General features: G+C 42.3%; 1 protein-coding gene across 10 annotated transcripts in view; it reads left to right on the top strand.

Annotated features, from left to right (window-relative positions):
* Positions 1–24,565, top strand: part of LOC106581900 (high affinity cGMP-specific 3',5'-cyclic phosphodiesterase 9A) — a 35,979-nt gene extending 11,414 nt beyond the window's left edge. The window contains exons 2-19 of one of the 10 annotated variants that reach the window (XM_045704510.1): positions 2,433–2,503; positions 2,813–2,923; positions 4,332–4,375; positions 6,182–6,236; positions 6,568–6,638; positions 15,850–15,934; positions 16,426–16,486; positions 17,551–17,625; positions 17,832–17,918; positions 18,069–18,173; positions 18,944–19,026; positions 19,217–19,373; positions 19,506–19,619; positions 19,845–19,949; positions 23,592–23,720; positions 23,838–23,952; positions 24,059–24,116; positions 24,217–24,565. In XM_045704510.1, coding sequence (XP_045560466.1) covers positions 2,433–2,503; positions 2,813–2,923; positions 4,332–4,375; positions 6,182–6,236; positions 6,568–6,638; positions 15,850–15,934; positions 16,426–16,486; positions 17,551–17,625; positions 17,832–17,918; positions 18,069–18,173; positions 18,944–19,026; positions 19,217–19,373; positions 19,506–19,619; positions 19,845–19,949; positions 23,592–23,720; positions 23,838–23,952; positions 24,059–24,078 — 1,488 coding nt within the window. In that variant the 3' untranslated portion in view covers positions 24,079–24,116; positions 24,217–24,565. Of the gene's footprint in view, positions 1–2,432; positions 2,504–2,812; positions 2,924–4,331; positions 4,376–5,715; positions 5,891–6,181; positions 6,237–6,567; positions 6,639–15,849; positions 15,935–16,425; positions 16,487–17,366; positions 17,442–17,550; positions 17,626–17,831; positions 17,919–18,068; positions 18,174–18,943; positions 19,027–19,216; positions 19,374–19,505; positions 19,620–19,844; positions 19,950–23,591; positions 23,721–23,837; positions 24,117–24,216 lie in introns of those variants that run through there. The other 9 variants (XM_014164340.2, XM_014164342.2, XM_045704508.1 and 6 more) reach the window with 9 other exon arrangements.
* The last annotated feature ends 2,628 nt before the right edge of the window (positions 24,566–27,193 follow it).

Raw genomic sequence — 27,193 nt, forward strand, 5'->3', positions numbered from 1 at the left:
GGAGATGGAACAGGATGTTACTGTAGGCCTACCTCACGTCTCTAGAGAGGCGATGGAACAGGATGTTACTGTAGGTCTACTACACGTCTCTAGAGAGGAGATGGAACAGGATGTTACTGTAGGTCTACTACACGTCTCTAGAGAGGAGATGGAACAGGATGTTACTCTAGGTCTACTACACGTCTCTCTAGAGAGGAGATGGAACAGGATGTTACTGTAGGCCTACTACACGTCTCTCTAGAGAGGAGATGGAACAGGATGTTTCTGTAGGTCTACTACACGTCTCTCTAGAGAGGAGATGGAACAGGATGTTACTGTAGGTCTACTACACGTCTCTCTAGAGAGGAGATGGAACAGGATGTTACTGTAGGTCTACTACACGTCTCTGGAGAGGAGATGGAACAGGATGTTACTGTAGGTCTACTACACGTCTCTCTAGAGAGGAGATGGAACAGGATGTTACTGTAGGTCTACTACACGTCTCTCTAGAGAGGAGATGGAACAGGATGTTACTGTAGGTCTACTACACGTCTCTGGAGAGGAGATGGAACAGGATGTTACTGTAGGTCTACTACACGTCTCTCTAGAGAGGAGATGGAACAGGATGTTACTGTAGGTCTACTACACGTCTCTCTAGAGAGGAGATGGAACAGGATGTTACTGTAGGCCTACTACACGTCTCTGGAGAGGAGATGGAACAGGATGTTACTGTAGGCCTACTACACGTCTCTCTAGAGAGGAGATGGAACAGGATGTTACTGTAGGTCTACTACACGTCTCTCTAGAGAGGAGATGGAACAGGATGTTACTGTAGGTCTACACGTCTCTAGAGAGGAGATGGAACAGGATGTTACTGTAGGTCTATTACACGTCTCTCTAGAGAGGAGATGGAACAGGATGTTTCTATTCGCCGCTTCTCTTTGTTGAATTGAAATAGAGTGAAATTGAATTACAATTTCACATCAGTGAAAATGTAGCTGACATCGCCTTTTTGCATTTTTCTGAAAACGGAAATGGGAAATTGATTAACAATAACTAAGTGAACATTTATGATTTGTGAATATACAATCTTGCAATTTCTATTGTATTTCATGGTGAATTGTCTGTTTGTGAACATAAGTGGCTCTTTGCTTACGTGTCTCTGAACTAACCACATCACTGTCTAACACACCTGACAGCCTGCCACCGACAGGTTTCTGGAGTGCTCTCTGTCTCTCTCATCGCTTCCCCTCCTACTCTCTCCCCATCCCTCTTTCCTTCTTACCCTACACATTTCTCCATCTCCTTCTTACCCTTGTTGCCGTGGTTCCTTTTGTCACCTATTGTCGTGACTTTGTTGTTCCTGGCAATGGTATAAGAATCAAGATGCTTTTATCTACATGGGTCCAAGTCGTCTGTGTTGGTGAACCTGGGGTTGACACTAGAAATGACTGACTGACTTTGTTTGGAAGGCAATTAAAGGAGAGGAGGGGTGGGATGGGGGATATTTACTGTGGTGCGCTGGAATCTGCATATTTCTAATCAAAAGAAAAGCCCAGAATGAGAAACCTGTCAATACAAAGTTCTTCTTCTCTCCCTAGTGGGGTGGTTGGTCCATTTTCTCTCACACTGTACTCTGGTGGTGCTTGAGAGGATAGTAGAACAGGCTGACTAAATACACTGGTTTGGTGGTCTGCTGTACCACCCTGATCACTGGGAATGTATTCCACGTCTAGTATCAGTATCTCCAACATTTCTGCATATATTTTCATAATATATACTCTTAGAAAAAAGGGTTCCAAAAGGGTTCTTCGACTGTCTCCATAGGAGAACCCTTTTTGGTTCCAGGTAGAACCTGTTTGGGTTTCAGGTAGAACCCTTTTGGGTTCCATGTAGAACCCTCTGTGGAAAGGGTTCTTCATGGAACCCAAAAGGTTTCTACCTGGAACCAAAAAGGGTTCTTCAAAGGGTTTTCTTATGGGGAGAGCCGAATAATCATTTTAGGTTCTAGATACACTCTTAGAATAAAAGGTGCTATGTCAGCATTTTCAATTCTCAAAATGCTGTATCCCTTAGATCTACGCACATGGAGGTTGTTATGTGAACATGAACGTTTTGCTCACACGTCAAACATTATATACTCACGGTGGACTTTGTTGGGCTACTGACACTATAAATAGAGTATTGCATGCTACACTCTTAGAAAAATCTAGAACCAAAAAGGGTTCTTCGGCTGTCCCCATAGGAGAACCCTTTGAAGAACCCGTTTTGGGTTCCATGTAGAACCCTCTGTGGAAAGGTGGGAAACAGTTCTACCTGGAACCAAAAATGGTTCTCCTATGAGGACAGCCGCAGAACCCTTTTGGAACCCTTTTTTCTAAGAGTGTATGCATTATATATCATATATGTACTAGATCGTGACTATGTTTCGTGTTTTGCTACCCTTCCCGTAGGTGGTCTTCAGCAGATTCTGCAGCCCGTATGATATCAAGGAGTTATTCTGTACCGCTCTAGGTCTTCCAAGGTAATTCTCTGCTCTCTTTTCCCCTCTTCAGTTCTGCTGTGAAGCTTAGAGTCGTCTGTCAGCGTCCTGTCAGGATCCTTTAATCTCCCGGTCTACTAGGCTGTTTTTCTAATGTTGTTTTGAGGATCACTTCTATGAGATGCCACGTTGAGAACTCATATTAGTGACAAGATAATACTCTATAGTGAGTGGCCTAGTCCCAATAGTCTTGACTAGCTTTCATCTTTCCCTTGGTTTCCTTGATTGATATTTGGAATGTGCCCAACACCTACACTCTCTTCATTGAACCATAGTGGGACACATCCTCAGAGAGAGTGTCCCTGCTTTGTCTGTTTTGGACAGGAACACCACCTTATCTCTGCTGGATTCCACGGGAGCCATGGTGTCCATCGACCCCACCATGCCACACAACACCGAGAGGTAGGCCCTGTCACATCTACATTCAGGGATGGAACTGCAATTCTTTACTAGCCCTGGTCCAAAATCTGTGCCATGCGATATTTTAAAAGATACAATTTCACTAGCCCGGAGGGCTAGTTGGACACATTTTCTACTAGGCTGGTCTGAAAAGTACTCGCCATGGGCTAGAGGGATACCTTCATTTCCATCTGTATTTACATTTATAGCAGAAAATACATATGTTGGTCCTTAAATGCATAATCTGTCATTTTGGCAGTCTAAACTCATAAGCAGAAGTTAAATTCTTCAAGGGTAAAGGGTTATATTATTGATTTAAATGTCCATTCAACAGCAGGAAATATCCCAGATTGTGCCCTATTGCCCAGGACTTGTTCGGCTGAAAATACTAACAGATCCAAGGTCAGGGTGTGATCAGTGAGCTAGACACTGCTCACACATTGCGTCATGTTGATTTTGTCCACCCACATCAGACGCGATCAGGACACGCAGTTGGAAATATCAAAACGAACTCTGAACCAACTATATTATTTATGGGACAGGTCGAAAAGCATTAAACATTTATGGCAATTTAGCTAGCTAGCTTGCTGTTGCTAGATAATTTGTCCTGGGATATAAACATTGGGTTGTTATTTTACCTGAAATGCACAAGGTTCTCTACTCCGACAATTAATCCACACATAAAAGGGTAAACCGAGTTTGTTTCTAGTCATCTCTCCTCCTTCAGGCTTCTTCTTCTTCTTTGGAATTTATATGGTGGTTGGCAAACAACTTTAAGGTGCATTACCACTACCAACTGGACTGGAGTGTGGACCTCAGTTCAATCACCCACGTGGGTATATGCTCCTAAAAACCAATGAGGAGATGGGAGAGGCGGGACTTGCAGACGGTCAAGCATCACAAATAGAACCAAGTTCTATTTTAGCGCCTGGCTACACAGACGTGCGCGAGCAGTGTGGGTTCAATGATTGAATAACATGTATGTGTACATTATTTTGCAATGCTTGCTCATGTGACGTGAGCAGTATGGTCAGCATGTAAGCCTAAAATAGCATTTTTCCTTGTAGGGACCGGCAAAATGTCCCCACTTTTCCTTGTTTTACTATCCTTGTGAGGACTTCTGGTCCCCACAATGATAGTAAAACCAAAAAGACACACAAAGACACACACACACACACACACACACACACACACACACACACACACACACACACACACACACACACACACACACACACACACACAGCCCCCAGCGTGTCCTCACACTTCAGACGCTGAGTAAGAGAGTGGGAGGAAGAGGACATTCACAGCATGTCTGATTAGGAGGAAGGGGGACGTATTTGAGTGCTGCACCACTTGCTGTCTAAACTGACTGGTGTGTTTGTGTGTGTGTGTGTTTTGTGTGTTGAAGGTCACCATACAGAGTGGTGCCCCTGACTGGAGGACAGCTAGCTGGTGAGTCCCAGAGGGCCATTGGCTTTTCACACACATGCACTGACTATGCAAATAGACAAACATTGCTGACATCACATGCGCATTAGCTTATTAGCATATGCATACGTACCATATCGTATATAGCATATATGTAAGCAAGCATGCGCACACACACAAAGCACAGCACACTATCCCACATACCTGATGTGCACACTGCACATAAACAAGCATAGTCATCAACATGTGTAGGCAATAGACACGTAGACCTAAACACACTCAGACACACACACACTATTTATTTATTGTTTTGCTTGGTTAGTGAGGTTACATGGTTCATGACCTCCGTTTATGGGAAATGTCACCTAGTAAACCTGGCTGATTTAACAGTGTGATGAGAACCTGTTCCCCAGTGCAGGGAAGGAAACAAAACAACATCCTTATTTTCAGTCATCACTCACACACAAGAGTACACAGACAGGCCAGCTGAACATCTGGGAAAAAGTCCATGAACAGCAGCTTGTGTCTTTGTTCCACATTTTTTTAAAGCTTTATTTTAGCAGGGCCAATATCTCTTAGACAAGGGAGCCCTGCACTTACACTTTTTTACAAATACCACATAATACAAATATTAAACATTCAAGAGAAACAATCACATTCCTCAGTAAAGAGGTCCTCAATCAACAATGTGAACTGCCCAGGAGGCACCAGTACATCTAGTGGTAGGGTGGTACGGTGTACAATAGGACAGCATTAATGTGACACGGTGTACATTAGGACAGCATTAATGTGACACGGTGTACAACAGGATATCATTAATGTGACACGGTGTACAATAGGACAGCATTAATGTGACACGGTGTACATTAGGACAGCATTAATGTGACACGGTGTACATTAGGACAGCATTAATGTGACACGGTGTACAACAGGATATCATTAATGTGACACGGTGTACAATAGGACAGCATTAATGTGATACGGTGTACATTAGGACAGCATTAATGTGACACGGTGTACAACAGGATATCATTAATGTGACACGGTGTACATTAGGATAGCATTAATGTGACACGGTGTACAACAGGATATCATTAATGTGACACGGTGTACATTAAGACAGCATTAATGTGACACGGTGTACAACAGGATATCATTAATGTGACACGGTGTACATTAAGACAGCATTAATGTGACACGGTGTACAACAGGATATCATTAATGTGACACGGTGTACATTAGGATCAGTCCAGCAGGTGCCAGATGGTTTTACTAGTTCACATACCTGCACTTTTATTGGCCTCTCAGGTGAACTTTGGCCATAAGTCTGCACTGCACCAATAGCAGAGCTTTGTTTTTGTCATTGAGTTATTTTCTGTGTGTGGGAAGGGATATTACAAGTGCCTTGTTAACATATCAAGCTGGCACCATCTCGAAACGCGACTACTGCGCTCAGAAGTGAGACAGAGAAAACACTCTCTCTTCTTTTGCCATCTGTTGTGTTTGTTTCATTCTCTTGTTGTTGCTGGTTTACATAAGGTGTGTGTGTGTGTGTGTGTGTGTGTGTGTGTGTGTGTGTGTGTGTGTGTGTGTGTGTGTGTGTGTGTGTGTGTGTGTGTGTGTGTGTGTGTGTGTGTGTGTGCATGCGTGTGTGTGTGTGTGTGTGTGTGTTTGAGTGTGATTAAAGGAACACTCAATATCTGTTACACCCCCAGGCTCTGATATAATGAAAGGCTTCAGACGTGTGCTTGTGTTGTCGTTACAGCACAGAGAGACGTGTATGAGTTGTGTTTTTCCTGTGTGTAACGCAGCACCATCTTCTTCTTCCAGATAAAGAGGAACTCTTCCAGAATGTATTGACACAGGTGGCAGAGCAGTTTTCCAGGTAAGAGCACTGATTTAGCTTTCGTGGAAATGTTGTCTCTGGCTTGGTAAATGCTTCTTGTTCCCTTGTTCTCGTAAATGTATTCTATTTGTGTTTCACTGTATTATTGAGTGTGCTGCTTTCAGATAATGATTGCTCTATGTCCCTTTTGCTCTCTCTTTGCCTCCCTCTCTCTCTCTCTTCCTCTATTTTATTTTCTCACTCTCTTTTTCCGTCTCTTTCCCTCTTTCTATCTCCCCTTTCTTTTCTTTCTCTCTCTCTCTCTCTCTCTCTCTCACTCTCTCTCTCTCTCTCTCTCTCTCTCTCTCTGTCCTTCACTCTTTCTTTGCAGAGCGTTTAAAATCAACGAGCTGAAGACGGAGGTGACGAACCGCTTGGCCATGTTGGAGAAGAGAGTGGAGCGTGAGTACTCTGTCTGTCTGTGTGTGTGTTTATTTCTCCCTAGAGTGGAGACAGCCTCTGCTTAAATCGCAGTATTGTTACCTACCACGGGGAATACTAAGGGGACTACAGAACAAATACACTGAATGCAGAAAATAGAAGAATACAGTGACATACAATGGCAAAAAAGAACTAAAATGTAATACCAAGCGGATGCCCTGAAACCATATTCAAAAATCAAATCAAATTGTATTGGTCACATACACATGGTTAGCAGATGTTAATGCGAGTGAAAGCGAAACTCTTGTGCTTCTAGTTCCCGACCATGCAGTAATATCTAACAATTTCACAACAACTACCTTTTACACACAAGTGTAAAGGAATGAATAAGAATATGTACATTTAATATATGGATGAGGGATGGCCGAATGGCATAGGCAAGATTCACTATCAGTAAGTTTATGTATGGCCCGTGTATGAGGCAATCGAACCCTCACTGAAACTGTGCAATAAAGCGTGCAGTGAACATTGTTCTACTACTGTATGTGAGCAGGCATATTTGAATAGGTTTAATCGCCACTCATTAACTTGGCTGGATGGTAAATGTTAATAGAAATGGTAGCCCTGGGAGATAGTCATAAAAAATGTCCCTTTAACATCATAAAAAAATGATGTTATGGAAATTTCACCTCTGCTCTATTTCACTATACACTGAGTGTACAGAACATTAGGAACACCTTCTCTTTCCACGACATAAGCTGACCAGGTGAATCCAGGTAAAAGCTATGATCTGTTATTGATGTCACCTGTTAAATCCACTTCAATCAGTGTTGATAAAGGGGAGGAGATACTTTTAAATAAGGGTTTTTAAGCCTTGAGACAATTGAGACAAGGGTTGTGTATGTGTGCCATTCAGAGGGTGAATTGGCAAGACAAAATATTTAAGTACCCTTGAACAGGGTATGGTAGTAGGTGCCAGGCGCACCTGTTTGAGTGAAACACTGCTGGGTTTTTCACACTCAACAGTTTTCCGTGTGTATCAAGAAGGCAGGCCAGTGGTCGAAACAGGTCATTGATGAAAGGGGAAAATGGAGGCTGACATGAATTGTGCAGAGCAACAGATGGGCTACAGTTAGTCAACTGACAGTCCAGTACAACAATGGTGCCCTTTGACCCATAAAATAATGCACATCTCATCTTACCTTGACACGAATGGGGTATAGCAGCCGACGACCTTACAGAGTTCTACTTCTTTCAGCAAAAAAACAAGAAACTGCGGTTGCAGTGAGCTAAGGAACGAAAACACTGAACACTGGAGAATTGGAAAAACATTTCCTGGTCTGATGAATCCTGGTTCCTGCTGTTTCACGCTGATGGGAGGACTAGAGTATGGAGAAAACCATGAGTACATGCGTCCATCATGCCGCGTGTCAACATTGAAGGCTGGTGGTGTGTTTTGATGGCACGCATTGGGCCCCTTGATAAAAGTGGAGCAAAGTTTGAATGCCATAGGATATCTGAAAATCATTTCCAATTAGGTGCATCCTTTCATGGCAGCAGTGTATCCAGCTGCAAATGATTTTTTTCAGCAGGATAATGCCCCATGACACAACGCTAGGATTGTCCAGGAATGGTTCCACGAACATGGCAGTGAATTCAGCTTACTGCAGTGGCCTGCCCAGTCACCAGATCTCAATCCAATTGATCATCTGTGGGATGAGATGGAACGGGCTATTCGGAGTAGAAGCAATGGAGTCAACACGGGCCAGCATCCCTGTGGAACGCTTTCTACACCTTGTGGAGTCCATGCCCCGACGAATTGAGGCTGTTCTGAGGGCAAAAGGGGGTGCAACTCAATATTAGGAAGGTGTTCCTAATGTTTGGTATACTCAGTCCAGTAATATGTTGTTAATATATTATATGTGTCATAAACATTTATAATTTCCTCACTACACGCAAATACGAGCATTTCTGCAATTCACCAGTTGAAACAGGACAGCTAAATATCCTGGTTGTGAGCAAACCACAATATCCAGAACTTGTAGTGATTCCAGGACGTGCATGACCAGCCGTGGAGGTGTATGTGTGTAATTTATCCTGGTCCAGCTGGTCTAGGCTGCCGCCGCTTCTTGCTGGTCTTGCATTTCTTTTTCTCACTGTGTATTCCAGCTCAAATGAATAGTGCTGTATGTTCCTATGTAAAAGAACATTAAAAAAAATAATTTGTCATCCAGCTCTTCTTGGAAAGAGGAATCATCTGAAGTTGCCATTTGTAGGTAATTATTTAGCCATCTCAGATAGACAGTGCACGGTAACATAACTCCTGTGAACCTGTAAACTAGTATCACCCCCGTTTTGAAAAGCCTGCCTTCGAGGGTGGGAACAAGGAAGAATGGCTCCTGTCAGGCTGTAGTCTTTACAATGCCAGGGAAAATGAGTCAACCCTGATATCCTGCAATGTTCTGACAGATAGGAACATCGTAGGGACAAGTCCAGTGGCTCTATTGAACAAGGACAACCATATCTACTTGCGTGTTCGTGCGATCGGCAAAACACAAAGGCCACAATAATTGCTAGATCAGACAGCAGGCTCAATCAACCAATGACTTCATTAGTTGAACTTTCCCAGTGCAAGAATTCTGAAATATATCTATTGTGCATAATTATCTCTGAAACACTCTCTCATCCCTTATAATCAAATCAAAATCAAATCAAATTTTATTGGTCACATACACATATTTAGAAGATGTTATTGTGGGTGTAGCAAAATGCTTGTGTTCCTAGCTCCAACAGTACAGTAATATCTAACAATTCACAACAATACACACATCTAAAAGTAAATAATGAAATATATAAATATATAAATATTAGGACGAGCAATGTCGGAGTGGCATTGACTAAAATACAGTAGAATAGAATACGGTATATACATATGAAATGAGTAAAGCAATATGTAAACATTATTAAAGTGACCAGTGATTCTATGTATATAGGTCAGCAGCCTATAAGGTGCAGGATTGAGTAACCAGGTGGTAGCCGGCTAGTGATGGCTATTTAACAGTCTGATGGCCTTGAGATTGAAGCTGTTTTTCAGTCTCTCGGTCCCAACTTTGATGCACCTGTACTGACCTTGCCTTCTGGATGATAACGGGGTGAGCAGGCCATGGCTCGGGTGGTTGATGTCCTTGATATTCTTTTTGGTCTTCCTGTGACACCACACTGTCTGTGTGGGTGGACCATTTCAGATCGTCAGTGATGTGTATGGCGAGGAACTTGAAGCTTTCTACCTTCTCCACTGCGGTCCCGTCAATGTGGATAGGGGCGTGCTCCCTCTGCTGTTTCCTGAAGTCCACGATCAGCTCCATTTGTTTTGTTAATGTATTGTTGTGAATTGAGAGGTTAATTTCCTGGCACCATTTCCTCTTGTCATTGTTGGTGATCAGGCCTACTATTATTGTGTCGTCTGCAAACTTGATGACTGCAAACTTGATGATTGAGTTGGAGGCGTGTGTGGCCACGCAGTCATGGGTGAAGGATCAGTGAAGTGGAGGTTGTTTCCTACCTTCACCACCTGGGGGCAGCCCATCAGGAAGTCCAGGACCCAGTTGCACAGGGTGGGGTTCAGACCCATGGCCCCAAGCTTGATGATGAGCTTGGAGGGTATTATGGTGTTGAAGGCTGAGCTATAGTCAATGAACAGCATTCTTACATAGGTATTCCTCTTGTCCAGATGGGATAGGACAGTGTGTAGTGCAATGGTGATTGCATCATCTGTGGATCTATTGGGGCGGTAAGCAAATTGAACTGGGTCTAGGGTGTTAGTTAAGGTAGATTTGATATGATCCTTAACTAGCTTCTCAAAGAACTTAATGATGACAGAAGTGAGTGCTACGGGGCGATAGTCATTTAGTTCAGTTACTTTTGCTTTCTTGGGTACAGAAACAATGGTGGACATCTTGAAGCAAGTGTGGACAGCAGACTGGAATAGGGAGAGATTGAATATGCCCGTAAACACTCCAGCCAGCTGTTCTGCGCACATTTTGCTTGTTTGATTGCCTTACGGAAGGAGTAACTACACTGTTTATATTCAAACATATTCCCAGTCACCTTGCCATAGTTAAATGTGGTGGTTTACGCTTTCAGTTCCGCATGAATGCTGCCATCTATCCACGGTTTCTGGTTTGGGTAGGTTTTAATAGTCACAGTGGGAACAACATCCCCTATACACTTCCTGATGAACTCAGTCATCGTGTCCGTGTATACATCATTGTTATTCTCAGAGGTTACCCGGAACAAATCCCAGTCCACGTGATCAAAACAATCTTGAAGCATGGATTCCGATTGGTCAGACCAGTGTTGAATAGACCTTAGCGTGGGTACTTCCTGTTGGAGTTTCTGCATATAGGAAGGGGGAGCAAAATGGAGTTGTGATCTGATTTGCCGGAGGGACGGCGGGGGAGGGCCTTGTAGGAATCCCGGAAGAGAGAATAGCAGTGGTCGAGTGTTTTCCCAGCGCGAGTACTACAGTCAATGTGTTGATAGAACTTCGATAGCGTTTTCCTCAAATTTGCTTTGTTACAATCCCCAGCTACAATAAATGAGGCCTCAGGATATGTGGTTTCCAGTTTGCATAAAGTCCAGTGTAATTCCTTGAGGACCGACGTGGTATCGGCTTGAGGGGGAATATACACGGCTGTGACTATAAACGAAGATCATTTTCTTGGGAGGTAATACGATCGGCATTTGATTGTGTTCTAGGTCGGGTGAACAAAAGGACTTGTGTTTCTGTACGTTATAACAGTCACACCATGCGTGGTTAATCATGAAACATACACCACCACCCTTCTTCTTCCCGGAGACTATTTTATTCTTGTCTGTGCGATGTACTGAGAACCCATCTGGGTGTATGGACAGGGACAGTATATCCGGAGAGAGCCATGATTCCATGAAACAGAGTATATTACAGTCCCTGATGTCTCTCTGGAAGGAGATCCTCACCTTGAGCTCGTCTACTTTATTGACCAGAGACTGAACATTAGCCTTCTGAGTCAGACTAGAAGTCCACTCTGAATACCTCTTCTCCGGTGGTGGCGTTTTGGAGCAGCCTCTGGGTTAAGTTCAGTTGCCCTGGGGGTTGCGAACAAAGGATCCAATTAGGGAATGTTGTATTCCTGGTCGTAATGCTGGTGAGTTACCGCCGCTCTGATATCCAAAAGTTATTTCCGGCTGTATGTAATAACACAAAAAACGTTCTGGGCTAATTATGTAAGAACTAACACACAAAAAAACGAAATACTGCAAAGTTGCTTAGGAGCTAGAAGCAAAGCTGCCATGTCTGTCGGCGCCCTCTGTATTCTTTGTAGGGAGACTGGAAAAACACCCCAAATAGTGTCTAGCGGTGAAGTTTCCCTTTAAGGTTAAGAAAAGTAACATGCACCCCTGAAGGAGGGGTATTTAACTATTTAGTAGGGTTTGAATGAGGTGTTTTGTCTTGAGCTATTTAGCAATGCAAATTTGTTCAGCTTTAAAACGTACTTGTGTCTCGTGGTTGTTATACAGTGTTTTTACATTTCAAATAGTCTACAAAACTGTCTACTAACCAAGTTTGGATCTGTGATTTAATATGTGAACTTTTTGGTTAACATAATAGTCTGACATACCATAAATTCTCTATTCAACTGTTATACACGGGGTGGGTCTAATCCTGGATGCTGATTGGTTAAAACCGTGTTCCAGCCAGTGTCTATTCCACAAGTTACTACCGGCTAAGGCTATGATGTTGAAATGCCTGTGTACTGTTCCATCTCACTGTGCTATCCATCAACCCAACCAGGCAATTTATAAACTTTATAAAAATCTCCACTGTAAAAAATCATCTTAGACATGATCTCCCCTTTCTTTTGGACTAGAATTTGGTTTTCAACAGCGGAGATTTGTATAAACCTTGCTAGCTGTCTCTGCGACATTTGCAACATTGTTTCAATATTGAAATTCGATCTCCAGCTGTCCCATAGTAATGAACGTGTCGGTAGTCGGGACGAGACAGAGGCAGGCAGTTTTTCTCAACCAGCCGAAATCATGAATTAGCATAATTTTTATGGATATGTATACAAAGAAATGTCAATAGAAAAACAGGTAAAATGAAATGAAATGCAGTTAGTTTGCTGTCTTTCCAGCTTCAGTTTGAATTGATTTCGTTAGCTGTGTTGTTGGCTAGCTCCTCTAAACTGTGTCCTGACGAGAGAGCACATTTTCATTAGCTCATTGTTATAAATGTATCTAAATACATGTCACTAGAAAACAGCTTAAATAAATGCAAATGATGCTACTTTTCTGTTATACTGGTTTCACTGTTTCACGTGACTGTGTTAGCCCATGTTGGCTGGCTAGCAAGTAAGGGGATAAGAACTGGCAATGGAGGGGTCTCCCGTGTTGCGCAGCGGTCGAAGGTGTTGCGGTGTCACTAAAGCATGGGGTTTGATCCCAGGCTGTGTCACAACCGGCCGTGACTGGGAGTCCCATAGGGCGGCACACAATTGGCCCAGCGTCGTCCAGGTTAGGGGAGGGTTTGGCCGGGGGGGCTTAACTTGGCTCATCGCGCTCTAGTGGCGGGCTGGGCGCCTGCAAGCTGACCCTCGCCATCAGTTGAACAGTGTTTCCTCCGACACATTGGTGCAGCTGGCTTCCGGGTTAAGCGAGTGGGTGTTAAGAAGCAGCACGGCTTGGCGGGTCATGTTTGGAGGACGCATGACTCAATCTTCGCCTCTCCCAAGCCCATTGGTGAGTTGCAGCGATGAGACAAGATCGTAATTGGATCACAATTGGAAATCACGAAATTGGGGAGAAAAAGGGCTTCTGAAGTTTGACTTTTCCAGTTTGAAATTTCTGACTTGATTTTCCCTTACGAAAAATGTATTACCTTCTACAAAAATGTCCATTAATTATAATCAACATAATAATTCACATTTCCTGTTGCAGCAGGATTATTTTCCTGCTGTAGCAAACTGGCTCAAATTAAGCTCCTACATCAGTATTATGTTCTCTACTCTAACCTCATATTATTATTATTATTATCTAACCTCATTCACCTGGACATTGACCAAAGTGAAATCACATAGAGAAACTATAGATTAGGTGGGAAATATGCTTTATCATAAACTTGTACAGTGCTAGCTGTAGCCTTGACATGGATAGCCTCCGCTAGACACTATACAGTTGAATTCGGAAGTTTACATACACTTCGGATGGAGTCATTAAAACTTGTTTTTCAACCACTCCACAAATGTCTTGTTAACAAACTATAGTTTTGGCAAGTTGGTTAGAACATCTACTTTGTGCATGACACAAGTAATTTTTCCAACAATTGTTTACAGACAGATTATTTCACTTATAATTCACTGTATCACAATTCTGTCTCTAAGAGATGAACGTACTTTGGTGCGAAAAGTGCAAATCAATCCCAGAACAACAGCAAAGGACCTTGTGAAGATGTGGAGGAAACAGGTACAAAAGTATCTATATCCACAGTAAAGCGAGTGCTATATCGACATAACCTGAAAAGCCGATCAGCAAGGAAGAAGCCACTGCTCCAAAACCAGACTACGGTTTGCAACTGCACATGGGGACAAAGATCATACTTTTTGGAGAAATATCCTCTGGTCTGATGAAACAAAAATAGAACTGTTTGGCCATAATGACCATCATTATGTTTTGAGGAAAAAGGGGGAGGCTTGCAAGCCGAAGAACACATTCCCAACCATGAAGCACGGGAGTGGCAGCATCATGTTGTGGGGTGCTTTGCTGCAGGAGGGACTGGTGCACTTCACAAAATAGATGGCATCATGAGGAAGGAACATTATGTGGATGTTTGAAGCAACATCTCAAGACATCAGTAAGGAAGTTAAGGCTTGGTCGCAAATGGGTCTTCCAAATGGACAATGACCCCAAGCATACTTCCAAAGTTGTGGCAAAATGGCTTAAGGACAAGAAAGTCAAGGTATTGGAGTGGCCATCACAAAGCTCTGACCTCAATCCTATAGAACATTTGTGGGCAGAACTGAAAAAGCGTGTGTGAGCAAGGTGACCTACAAACCTGACTCAGTTACACCAGCTTTGTCAAGAGGAATTGGCCAAAATTCACCCAATTTATAAATAAAAGCTGAAATAAATCATTCTCTGCTTTTATTCTGACATTTCACATTCTTAAAATAGTGTGGTGATCCTAACTGACCTAAGACAGGGAATTTTTACTAGGATTAAATGTCAGGAATTGTGAAAAACTGAGTTTAAATGTATTTGGCTAAGGTGTACGTAAACTTCCGAACATCAGAAAATTTGATTTATTATATGGGTTATAATTAATGGACATTTGTGTAGGGGATGATACATTCTTCGTAAGGGAAAATCAAGTCTGAAATTTCAAAGTGGAAATTAAAAACTTCAGGAGCCTTTTAAACATCAAATACACTACACATTTTAAATGACCTGCATTGCAGGAAAGTTATCCTACAACATGGTGATCAAATTAAGATCCTACATCTATGCTAGCTGTCTTTTACCGTAAAGTTAATCATACTGCTGTCTATTTAATCTTTTTCTGTCCATTTTGTTGTGTGTAAGGAAGTTTGTTTATACTGTCCTACACTATGCTCGCTGGCTTCCCTTTTGAGCTTTGATTTGATGTGTTAGATCTCTCTAATCAGATTGTAAAAACAGCTATAAAATCGAATTGATATAGATGGCTTGATATGCCTCTTTCCGTCAAAGTACCAGTAGTACATTGGATTTCCTCCAGTTTTTGCACACTATATGTTTAAAAGGCCTTTATGGCCTTCAACTGTTCTGTCACAATTTGTTCCATACACGCATGGTGCCCCAGCCTCACTGTGCAGTCCAGTGGGAACATTTAATCAGTAATCAATCTTTAATCATTACATCGTCCTTAACTGTACTGCTACTGTGATGGCTGGGGGGTGTTTTGAGGTTCATTTGTTCCGGGTGACTGACTGCTTCAGGCCCAGGTCACCTGATTATTGGTTACATAGGATATATTGATCTCTCTCTCTCTCTCTCTCTCTCTCTCTCTCTCTCTCTCTCTCTCTCTCTCTCTCTCTCTCTCTCTCTCTCTCTCTCTCTCTCTCTCTCTCTCTCTCTCTCTCTCTCTCTCTCTCTCTCTCTCTCTCTCTCTCTCTTTTTTCCCTCTCTCATTCTCTGTCTCATTCTCTGTCTGCAGTGGAAGGGATGAAGGTGGTGGAGATAGAGAAGTGTCGCAGCGACATCAAGAAGCTCCGGGAGGAGATGGCCTCCAGGAACAACAGGTTAGTCACATGGTTATCTGATCCTCTTTGAACCTTGACCTCTGGCTTTGACTTGAATCCTGATAACGATTAGTCTTGACCTTTAGCTTTGACCTGAATCCTGATAAAGATGTCCAATGTAAGCCTGAATGGTGTTTGTTTTCTGGGTCTTACATTGAATAGTCTTTCTTAGGTCCTCGTTAGAGGAAGTTAGTAGAGGAAGTATTGGAGGAAAACTTCCTCTCCCACTGTCTGTCATTAGCAGGGCTTTAAAACGACTTCCCCCAGATCAGTAAGTAGCCTTGCACGAGCCTCGGCTTGTGCGAGCAGTAATGGCTCATACTGATATTGTTGCAGACTGTTACATGCTGTTATATAGGCCTACTGATATTGTTAGAGAGGCTAGCTTATCTTAATATTGAATATTTCATTACAGTCTTCTCACTATGTTGTGTGTGTGTGTGTCTATGGTCAGATTCTATTAATTGGTTACTGCTTGCTTTGTACTGTAGTCATTTCCTGGATGACAACAAGAAGCTGACACCTCGCAGAGATGTGCCCTCTTACCCCAAAGTAAGTGAGTGGTCTGCAAATTCCTCCTACTTCATTGTCACCGTCAGTCTGTGTTTTGTCATTGTCAATGAGCCTGTTTTCAGGTATTGTATGTCCATAGCGTCAGAACACCTTTTGAATGTTCAGAGTCAGTTGTGTGATCCTCTGGTCCTCCGTAGCGCAGTTGGTAGATCATGGTTCTTGAAACATCAGGATAGTGGGTTCGATTCCTGGAAACACCCATACGTAAAAAATGTATGCACGCATGACTTTGGATAAAAGGATCTGCTAAATGGCATTCAGATTAAAATGGTATGTGAGATGCACCTCCTATTATCAGATACAGCATCAAAGATGATTTCCATTCAAAAAATGGTCAAGGCTCCTGTCTGTGTAAGTGGGCGTTCCCTCTCTTGCGTGAGCATGATTTCCCGTGTGAGCTCACGGTTCCTCTGTAATCTCTGGCGTGCTCATATGATAGAGGGAACGCCCACTTACACAGACAAAATTGTTTTCAATGGGAAACTTCCCAACAACAGCCATCTCTGGTCTACTTATTCCCCCCACCCACGCTCACCAGCCCCGCTCTACCAGAAATAAATTACCCTGTGAGATGTCTCGCTTTCATTTCCGTCTTTGACAGCATGTCCCTAGTTAGGTGTACCCATCTTAGATGTGCCAGAGTTTCCCCTAGATTTCATTGGTAGGCGGAGTGCAAAGGTCCTAGTGGCAAGCTGCCTCACTTAAAGAAATACAGGGTGAAACTGAGGTTAAACCTGTAGTCAGGTATGCCCAGGTGTGTGTGTGTGTGTGTGTGTGTGTGTGTGTGTGTGTGTGTGTAGAGGTGAGCCCACAGCCAGCGGAGAAAAACAGGGTTAACTGGGAGCTCTGTCGCCTGCAGTACATGCTCTCGCAGCAGACCATAGATGCCCTCAGAAAGCCTGCCTTTGGCCTCTGGCTGTGGGAGTCCAACGAGGTAAGATGCTGACTTCACTTTGTTCTTCTCTCTCCGCCCCTTCTGTTCTCTATCTGCGTGCGTGCGTGCGTGCGTGCGTGCGTGCGTGTGTGTGTGCGTGTGTGTGTAGTACCACCTGTCTCAGGAGACAGTGGAAGCTCTCAGACAACCCACCTTTGATGTGTGGCAGTGGGAGCCCAATGAGGTGAGGACAGGGGGGTTGGGCCCTAGAGGTTCAACTGCCATAGATAGTAGACACTCAACTTCCATAAACACTCAACTCAACCATAGAGTTGTTGACCATAGATGATCAACTACAACCATATCACTGTTGACCCTATGTGGTCAACTGCAACAAAGTATCGCTCACCTTCGGTCTCACTCCTCCTCCTCCTTGCTTCATGTGACCAGATGCTGAGCTGCCTGGAGCACATGTACCACGACTTGGACCTGGTCAAGGACTTCAACATGAACCCCATCACACTGAAGAGGTGGCTGGTAAGACTGCTAGAGATATCTACAACCTTTCATCATCTGCTGCTACGTCACTTGTTTCATGTTTACTAGTGGTAGGTTTGTTGTCGCTGTCTGGTGGTCTCACACATTCACTCATTCTTCCCTCTTTCTCTCACCCCCCCCCCCCTGCAGCTTTGTATCCATGACAACTACAGGATGAATCCCTTCCATAACTTCCGTCACTGTTTTTGTGTCACCCAGATGATGTACAGCATGATCTGCCTCTGCAGCCTACAGGTAATACCACAGTAATACCACAGTAATACTAGAGAGAAGCTGAGAGATGTGTCTGAAAGATAAATTCTACTCCCTTGGAGACGCCCTCTTAGACAGTAATACCACAGTAATATTACAATAATACAACAGTAATACTACAGTAATATCACAGTAATAATACAACAGTAATACCACAGTAATACTACAATAATACTACAGTAATATCACAGTAATACTACAATAATACCACGGTAATACCACACTAATACTGCAATATTACAACAGTAATACTACAGTAATACCAAAGATAATACCATAGTAATACTACAGTAATACCTCAGCTCTATAAAAGGGCAGCACTAATACTGGAGGGATGAGAATGAGGGGTTGGTGAGGAAGAATGATGTTTGTACTTGAAGAGGAGGGACGAAGGGGAGGGAAAGAAAAGCTGAGCGGTGTCTGAAAGATAAATTCTACTCCCTTGGAGACGCTCCCTTAGACATCATCTCGAACCCTGTTGTCATGGACAACCATTCATGAGAGGTGTATTAATCAAAGCCTATAATGGGCGATTACAAGACGCCCATATTAATGATGTGCTAATGAGATCTCACAAACACACACTCTTGCAAACACCACACACTCACTTACACAAACATGCATGTACCTATGTGTGCACAGTCGCATGATGCGTACACACACACATGCACACACACAGACACACATGCTCACACAGATGGCCCATTAATTGTGAGACTTCTAATAAAAGTTGTGAATTGTGTGTTTTCCAGGAGACGTTCACCCAGGTGGACATTCTGATTCTGATGACAGCTGCAGTGTGCCACGATCTGGATCACCCCGGATACAACAACATGTAATCCGTGCTTTTATTCTCTCTCTCTCTCTTTCCCTCTCTTACTCTACCACTGCCATCTGTCTATCTTGATTCAAGGAAATTAGATACAATCTGTCTATCCTAGTTCGATATAGTCCAGGTTCCATTCAACAAGAAGCCATTTGAAAGTAAGCCCCTGTGAGACTAATTCTCCCTCTCTGTCTCTCAGGTACCAGATAAATGCACGGACGGAGCTGGCAGTACGCTACAATGACATCTCCCCTCTGGAGAATCACCACTGTGCCATAGCCTTCCAGATCTTCTCCCAGCCCGACTGCAACATCTTCTCCACCTTCGACCCCGAGGCCTTCAAACAGATACGCCAGGTAGGGGGTTTGTGTGTGTGTGTGTGTGTGTGTGTGTGTGTGTGTGTGTGTGTGTGTGTGTGTGTGTGTGTGTGTGTTACTATAGCAGTAGTCTAATCTATAGTCTGATCTAACTGCCTATTTCTGTCTTAGGGAATCATCACACTGATACTGGCCACAGACATGGCACGACATGGCGAGATACTGGACTCCTTCAAGCATAAAGTGGACAGCTTTGACTTCACTGATGAAGAGCATGTCACTTGTGTAAGGATACACATTACAATGTATTTGTCCCTAGCATAGAATGCCTATTTTCCACTCCCTTACAGTTTGTGCAGTGTATTTGTCCTACTGCCCTATGCAGTAATGCTCTAATTACAACTTCACTATGTATGTTTGTTAGTCCTTTGTGCTGCTATCTATGTGAAAAATCTAGTAGACCTCTTCCCTATACTGAACTCTGCACTGTGTGACCTTTGACCCGCCCAGCTGAAGATGGTGCTCATTAAGTGCTGTGACATTTCTAATGAGGTGCGACCCATGGAGGTGGCTGAGCCCTGGGCGGACTGTCTGCTGGAGGAGTACTTCATGCAGGTATGTGAATCCCTATCTATACTGTACACTTACCTACCTATGTATGTATTTAAACAGTAATTCTAACATTTTTCATTTGGCTCTATACTCCAGCATTTTGGATTTGAGATGAAATGTTTCAGTTGAGGTGAAATTTGTCCAAATACTTATGACATCTTCAAATGGGGGGACTAGATGTATGAAAATACCCTCAAATAAAAGGTGACATTCTGTACTGTCACTGAATATGAAACATTTAATCTCAAATCCAAAATACTGGAGTATAGAGCCAAATAGAACTGTCCAAATACATACAAAGGGGAGTGTTTGTGTTTTTATATAGTGCATAGCCTACTGTGTAATTCAAGGTATGTGTCATACCTGCCTCATATCTCAATATTGATACATTAGTCTGTGTGAAAATGGAACAACAAATGTCATGAAACATTGTATTTTGACATACAGTGCCTTCAGATATATCTCTTGACTTTTTCCACATTTTGTTGTGTTACAAAGTGGGATTACAATTGATTGAATTTTCATGTGTCTAACATTTGTAAAATACATATGAAAAGTAAAACACTAATATAGTATTCAACCCCCTGAGTCAATACATGTTAGAATCACCTTTGGCAGTGATTACAGCTATGAGTCTTTCTGAGCTTTGCACACCTGGATTGTACAACATTTATTATTTGTTTTATTCTTTAAGCTCTGTCAAGTTGGTTGTTGATCATTGCTAGACAACCATTTTCAGGTCTTGCCATAGATTTTCCAGCTGATTTAAGTCTAAACTGTAACTAGGCCACTCAAGAACATCCAATTTCGTCTTGGTAAGCAACTCCAGTGTATATTTTGCCTTGTGTTTTAGGTTATTGTCCTGCTGAAAGGTGAATTCATCTCCCAGTGTCTGTTGGATAGCAGGCTGAACCAGGTTTTCCTCTAGGGTTTTGCCAGTGCTTAGCTCTTTTTCCATGTATTTTGATCCTAAAAAACTCCCTAGTCCTTGCCGATGACAAGCATACCAATAACATGATGCAGCCACCACCATGCTATGAAGAGTGGTACTCAGTAATGTGTTTTATTGGATTTGCCCGAAACAACAACACTTTATATTCAGGAAATAATATTTTCGAATATGTGTATTCTGTACAGGCTTCCTTCTTTTCACTCTGTCATATAGGTTAGTTTTGTTTAGTAACTACAATATTGTTGATCCATCCTCTGTTTTCTCCTATCACAGCCATTAAACTCTTTCACTGTTTTAAAGTCCAAAAGCTGAAGAACATGCGCACATCCAGGTACTTTCCACAGGTGCTGGAGTTGTAGACAAACTCGTGGAAAACAGAAAGGAAAATGCAGCTCACTGCTGCTCATGCTCCCAGGTGATATTGATTTATAACAACGTTTCGACCCTTAGGTCTTCATCAGGCATCAATATCCCAGGTGGGTGTAGAAGGTCCTATATATAGGGGCAGTACTCAGTGGCATCACTTCCTGAAACAGGCGGTACAAAAAAAAATGTATAACACATTCAATGTATCAAAATATATGATCATACTATCACGACTCAGGATATGACCCAGATGCAGTGGAGGAGGCGGATAGTACAGTTCTCATAATATTTATTATACAAGGGGACAGGGCAGGTCGAGGGCAGGCAGAGGTCAGTAAATCCAGGGCAGAGTCAAAGAGGTACAGAATGGTAGGCAGGCTCAGGGTCAGGGCAGGCAGACTGGTCAGTAGTCCAGGGCAGAGTCAATGAGGTACAGAACGGCAGGCAGGCTCATGGTCAGGGCAGGCAGAATGGTCAGAACCGGGAAGACTAGAAAACAATAACTAGAAAGACTCGAAACCGGGAAAACACGCTGGTAATACTTGACGGGACAAGACGAACTGGCAACAGACAAACAGAAAACACTGGTATAAATACACAGGGGATAATGGGGACAAATGGGAGACACCTGGTGGGGGGTGGAGACAAGCACAAGACAGGTGAAACAGATCAGGGCGTGACACACACACAAGGAATGTCATCAATATTTACAGTAATATACATACACATACAATATTCAATTAAGATAAAAAAAATAAAAACAATTTGGACATATTGAAACTATAAAAACGGTTTCAAGTAAAACTCCTTGTTAAGGCCAAGAGGAGACAGTTTGTTGAGCCTGTGAATCCAGAAAGATTCCCTTTGAAGAAGTTTCCTCTCAATGTCCCCTCCCCTGTGTGACATCTTGACCATTTATATTCCAATGTATCTCAGAGAACTAATAGGACGTCCAGCTTGTACAAAATGAACAGAAACCATATTTTTTTGTCTCACCTGTCCGTATGGTGCTCACTGATCCGTGTCTTAAGGCTTCTACAGGTTTTCCCTATGTAAGACAGACCACAAGGACATTTCAACATGTAAATAACATTGGTGGATATGCAGGTAATCAGGCCCTTTTAACTTAAATCTTTGTCCCGTGCGGGGGTGGGTAAATTAGTTGCATTTGTACGTGAAGCTGCATTGAGCACATTGGCCACATTTGTAATTACCATCCGGAAATGTTCAGTTTTCTCTGGTGGGTAATCAGATTTAACCACAATGTCTCTCACGTGTGTGCGTCTTTTAAAGACGGTGTGTGGGGATATTTAAAAATGGGTTTCAATTGTGGGTCAGTATCGATAATGTACCAGTGCTTCCTGATAATGTCCTTAAATGCCTTCCCCAATGTTTCAGTATTGGTGAGTATTGGGTGAAGCATGATGGGACATGTTCTGCTTTTTCTTTAACTTTTGTTTGAAGGCTTTCCAACTGTGTTAGTCCTTCAAAACGATCATTGGCATGTTTTACCCAATTGTCTTGTACCGAATTTCCTTAAACCTTCGCGTGAGGTCTGCGGTCTGGTTCTGAGAAGAGGCATCAGAGCTGCATTTTCTTCTGATGCGACTGGATTGACATATAGAGAGACTTTTAATAAGTGGACGTGGATGAAAGCTGTCACCTCTCAGGGTGTTCCTGTCTGTAGGTTTTCTGTAGAGAGGGAGGTTTTGTCCTTAATAACCATCACATCAAGAAAACTGATTTGTGATAGGTCATAGGTAATGGTGAAATGAAGGATTTCATTCATAGAGTTTAGATGAGCATGGAATTCCAAAAGTTTGTCCTGGGTGCCTGTATAGAACACGAAAATGTCATCCAAATATCTCAGAATTAGGAGAATATTGGAGAGAAAGGGGTTAAGGTCTGGATTCAGCACCACCTGTTTTTCAAACATTCCTAGAGGTAGTCATTAAAAAATATATAAATATATTGTACACAGAGTGAGTCCATGCAACTTATTATATGACTTGTAAGCACATTTTTACTCCTGAACTTATTTAGGCTTGCCATAACAAAGGGGATGAATACTTATTTACTCAAGACATTTCAGCTTTTCATTTTTAATGAATTTGTAAAAATGTGAATTTATCGGATATTGTTGATATGCCAGTGACACACAATCTTGATTTCATCCATTTTTAAATTCCTGCTGTAACACAACAAAATATGTGAAAAGTAAAGGGCTGTGAATACTTTGAAAGTACTTAAATACAGTATTTACCATTTGTATGAAGAATGATGGATTGCACTGACATCTTTCTCTCTCTTCTCCATCCTTTCCACAGAGTGACAGGGAGAAGGCGGAGGGTCTGCCTGTGGCCCCCTTCATGGACAGAGAGAAGGTCACCAAACCCACCGCTCAGATCGGCTTCATCAAGTTTGTCCTCATCCCAATGTTTGAGACCGTCATGAAGGTGAGCCATGGATGGATGGGACTATAAAAAGAGAATGTTGGAGTGATAGGACTGTGATGATGATGATGATGATGATGATGGTAAAGCCTGCCTCCTTTATCTCTCTGTGTGTCTCAGCTGTTCCCTCAGATTGAGGATGTGATGGTCCAGCCTCTGAGAGAGTCGCGAGACAGATACGAAGAGCTCAAGCAGATTGACGATGCCATGAATGAGGTCAGAGGTATTTGTGTGTGTACGTGTGTTTGTGTTTTTTATTATTTTTATTTAAGAAGCACATGTTTGCATGTTCTTATGTGTAGCGGCAGTGACGAACAGTCCTGTGAATGTTTCTACTTTAGGTGCAGAAAAAGAAAAGTGAGAACTTGACTATGGGGAAGAAGAAATGAAAGCACAAAGGTAGGTGTTTTTAAACTGGCTGCATTGAGCAAAGTCTTTCTATATACTATATGGCTCTGGTGCGGTGTAGATGAAATGAATGTGTGTTCCTCTGTTTTAGCTCAAACTTCCTACGGTGGTAAAGGTTGAGCCAGCATGGCAGTCTGAGGAATGGGACCAGAGGAAGATGGAAACAGACCAAGCTACTGACTGACTGGCCGGATGGACAATCCAAAAGCTTTTATCAGGGAATGTCGACTTGTACAGCAGACTACTTCAGTGAACAATATTTAGATTTTCTCTTGCGTTGTTTTTTTTATGTTGTTTTATACAGAATGTACAGATTTTTAGTCGCCTTTGTTGTTTCCTACAAAATAAAAGGTTTACTTTAATTATAACCTTTCACATAATGTTTTTTTATTTTGTTTTAAAACATATATTACCATTATTAAAGCTTATTAGACTTATTAGTCTTGTTTCTAGATGTATTAATGTTCATTTTAGCTGTGGATAAGTTTCATATGATTAAGATAGACAGAATGGATGAGGAGCACTTGTTACACTCTCTGTTCTATTCTTTGCCATGTAGCGTGTCAGCCTGTGCACTCAGCATTCTGAACATTCCAAACATACACATGTAGCCTTGTTGCTGTAGATCAGAAACGTGCCTTCCTTCCATATGCCTCCACTCCCTGTTTACTTTCTACACATTCCTAGCGAACATAGCAACTATTGAAGGTTTAAGGAGCTGTCAGTGTGGGGGTGACCCATACAAAACGTGACTTAGTCAAAGAGGATGTTGAAACACCTAAAGCCTTTCAATGCAGAACATACATGCCAAACATACAAGGGTTGGTTTTAAGAAGAAAAGGCATGGAAAGAGTATTAGGGAGGGTAGACAATGAATGACAGATATGCACTGCCACTGCAGCATGATCAGAATCCTGTTCCCCTGCTTAGACGTTGCATTCATCAACCAATGGTTGCGTGCCACGTCATCGACTTTGATGTCGGGCACCAGATTGCTGTGTGGTTAGCTGATAAGTAAAATACCTATCCAGGCGTGGTGAGATCTGGCATGCTTTGACAATGCCTGGGCAGGGGAACGCGCTCATGATGGCAACATACTGTATTTTGACAGTGAAAGGACTTGGGCCCCCGTGGGTCAAGGTATGACACTGCAGGCACATCCTGTAGATCCTGTACAGGCACATCCTGGCTGTAGTTCAGAGGGGTATTAGTATTCCAAAAAGATGGTTTAACAAATTCAGGGTTTCATGAATATATCCGGCTTGTGTTAACCAGATGAGGGAGTCCAGGATTTCTTGGTTCCAGAACAGATGCTTCTCATTTAAATTGTTAGGCTAAGTGAAGCGCAGATTGGTTTATCTGGCAACTGGCGCGTGCACGCAACATTTAAAAAGGTCCTCAAGTCACTGACAGAAAAAACGATTGATACGGAGTCAAAAGATAGAACCCAATATTTCACGTCTACAACAAGAAACAGTTGTAACAACATACAACAAATATGTTCGTATATTTGCCAAAACAAGTAATACATCCACTGCCGCAAAAGCCATAGAGGGAGCCTGACAGAAAATTGCAGACAAACTAAATATGCAAGTGAAGTGGAACAATTCCAATATCTAATAGGCCTAGCTCACACACATGGCTGATTAGTAAATGTTTTCACTTTATAGAGCACTTTTATTGCAACGCTGGTGATATTAAGTGTCAAGGCCATGGAGTAATATGGAAGTTGTTGTAGCCTGTATCACAATTGCAGTGGTAGGCCCATTTCATAGCCTATGTAGGATGAATAATAATTTATTGAATTCATAGAGTGCTTTTCATGACAACATGGGCAACAGTGTGTTCTATGTTTAGTTATAACCCAATGGGGGTCACAGATCATCCGACAAAAGAAGGAAGATCATTGAATTTCATGACTTTATGAAAATGATTTGTGTAGGCTACAGTATTCAATAGCTTCCTGTTTGTTTATGCTGTGAATCGATTTTCTCTCCATTTTGATCTAGAGGGTCTTTGAATGTAGGATATGTGTCCCACCAATAGCACCAATGACGTTTGGAAAATCTGCGGGATGAATTTGGCTATTTATCATGTTTATTATGTTGCTTAGCTTTATTAATTTGAGGTTAGCAAAGCAACGCTGGCAGTCAACCTACCACAGCCTAATATACCTGCAATTCTGTAAAAGTCCTCATTGATTATTATATGGACAACTTGATGGCCAGGGATTGCAACATACATACAAATATATATTCAATGCGATGCAGACTCAATTTACGGCTCTACGCACAGTTGCTTCGCCAAATAGTTGAGCATCGCCCACATTGTACAGGAAACTTCAAGTGGAAAAACATTGCTAAGCAATACACAGAGTTTGTATTGCAGTCAAAACGTTGAGTTACATTTGGTATGGGTTGAGTAAATTGACCAGATATATTAGTGACTGGGCGGAAAAATTATTCTGAATTCTTTATGGTCTAAAGGATGAATTCAAGGTCCAATAATTCGTTCCCAATGGAGAGCAAAGCGAACAATTCAGGCTCCGATGTCAAGTGGTTTTTCCAAGATGGGATAGGCGGGAGTGATGAACAAGAATCTGATTGGCGGAGAAGTCTTATATTTATTCACTGGACAGGCTAAAATCAAGTTAACATAGTAGGTAGCAGATTTGATTCAGAGCATTCTTTGCTATGGTTTCTGACCAGGCTCTCTTTCTGGAGCCCGGAAAGTTTTCACAAATTCGGTTTTGACACATCTCGCTAAATCACTAATCCGGTTTTCTGGAATAGTCCTCTGGAATACCCCTCAAGTGTTACGATACGGATGATTTGTCGCCACAGATTATGTTTCTACCGTTGTGGCTAGGTGGAGAATGCCTACATTGCCATCTAGTGGCCACATCAGGGAAAACCGTTAAATCAAACGTTATTTGTCACTTGCGCTGAATACAACAGGTGTAGACTTTACTGTGAAATGCTTCCTTACGAGCCCTTTCCCAACAATGCAGACTTAAAAATTAAGAAAACTGCTAAAAAACTAAACAAATTGTAATACAAAATAACAAT

Source organism: Salmo salar, chromosome ssa21 (genome assembly GCF_905237065.1).
Source record: "Salmo salar chromosome ssa21, Ssal_v3.1, whole genome shotgun sequence".
NCBI lineage: Eukaryota > Metazoa > Chordata > Actinopteri > Salmoniformes > Salmonidae > Salmo > Salmo salar.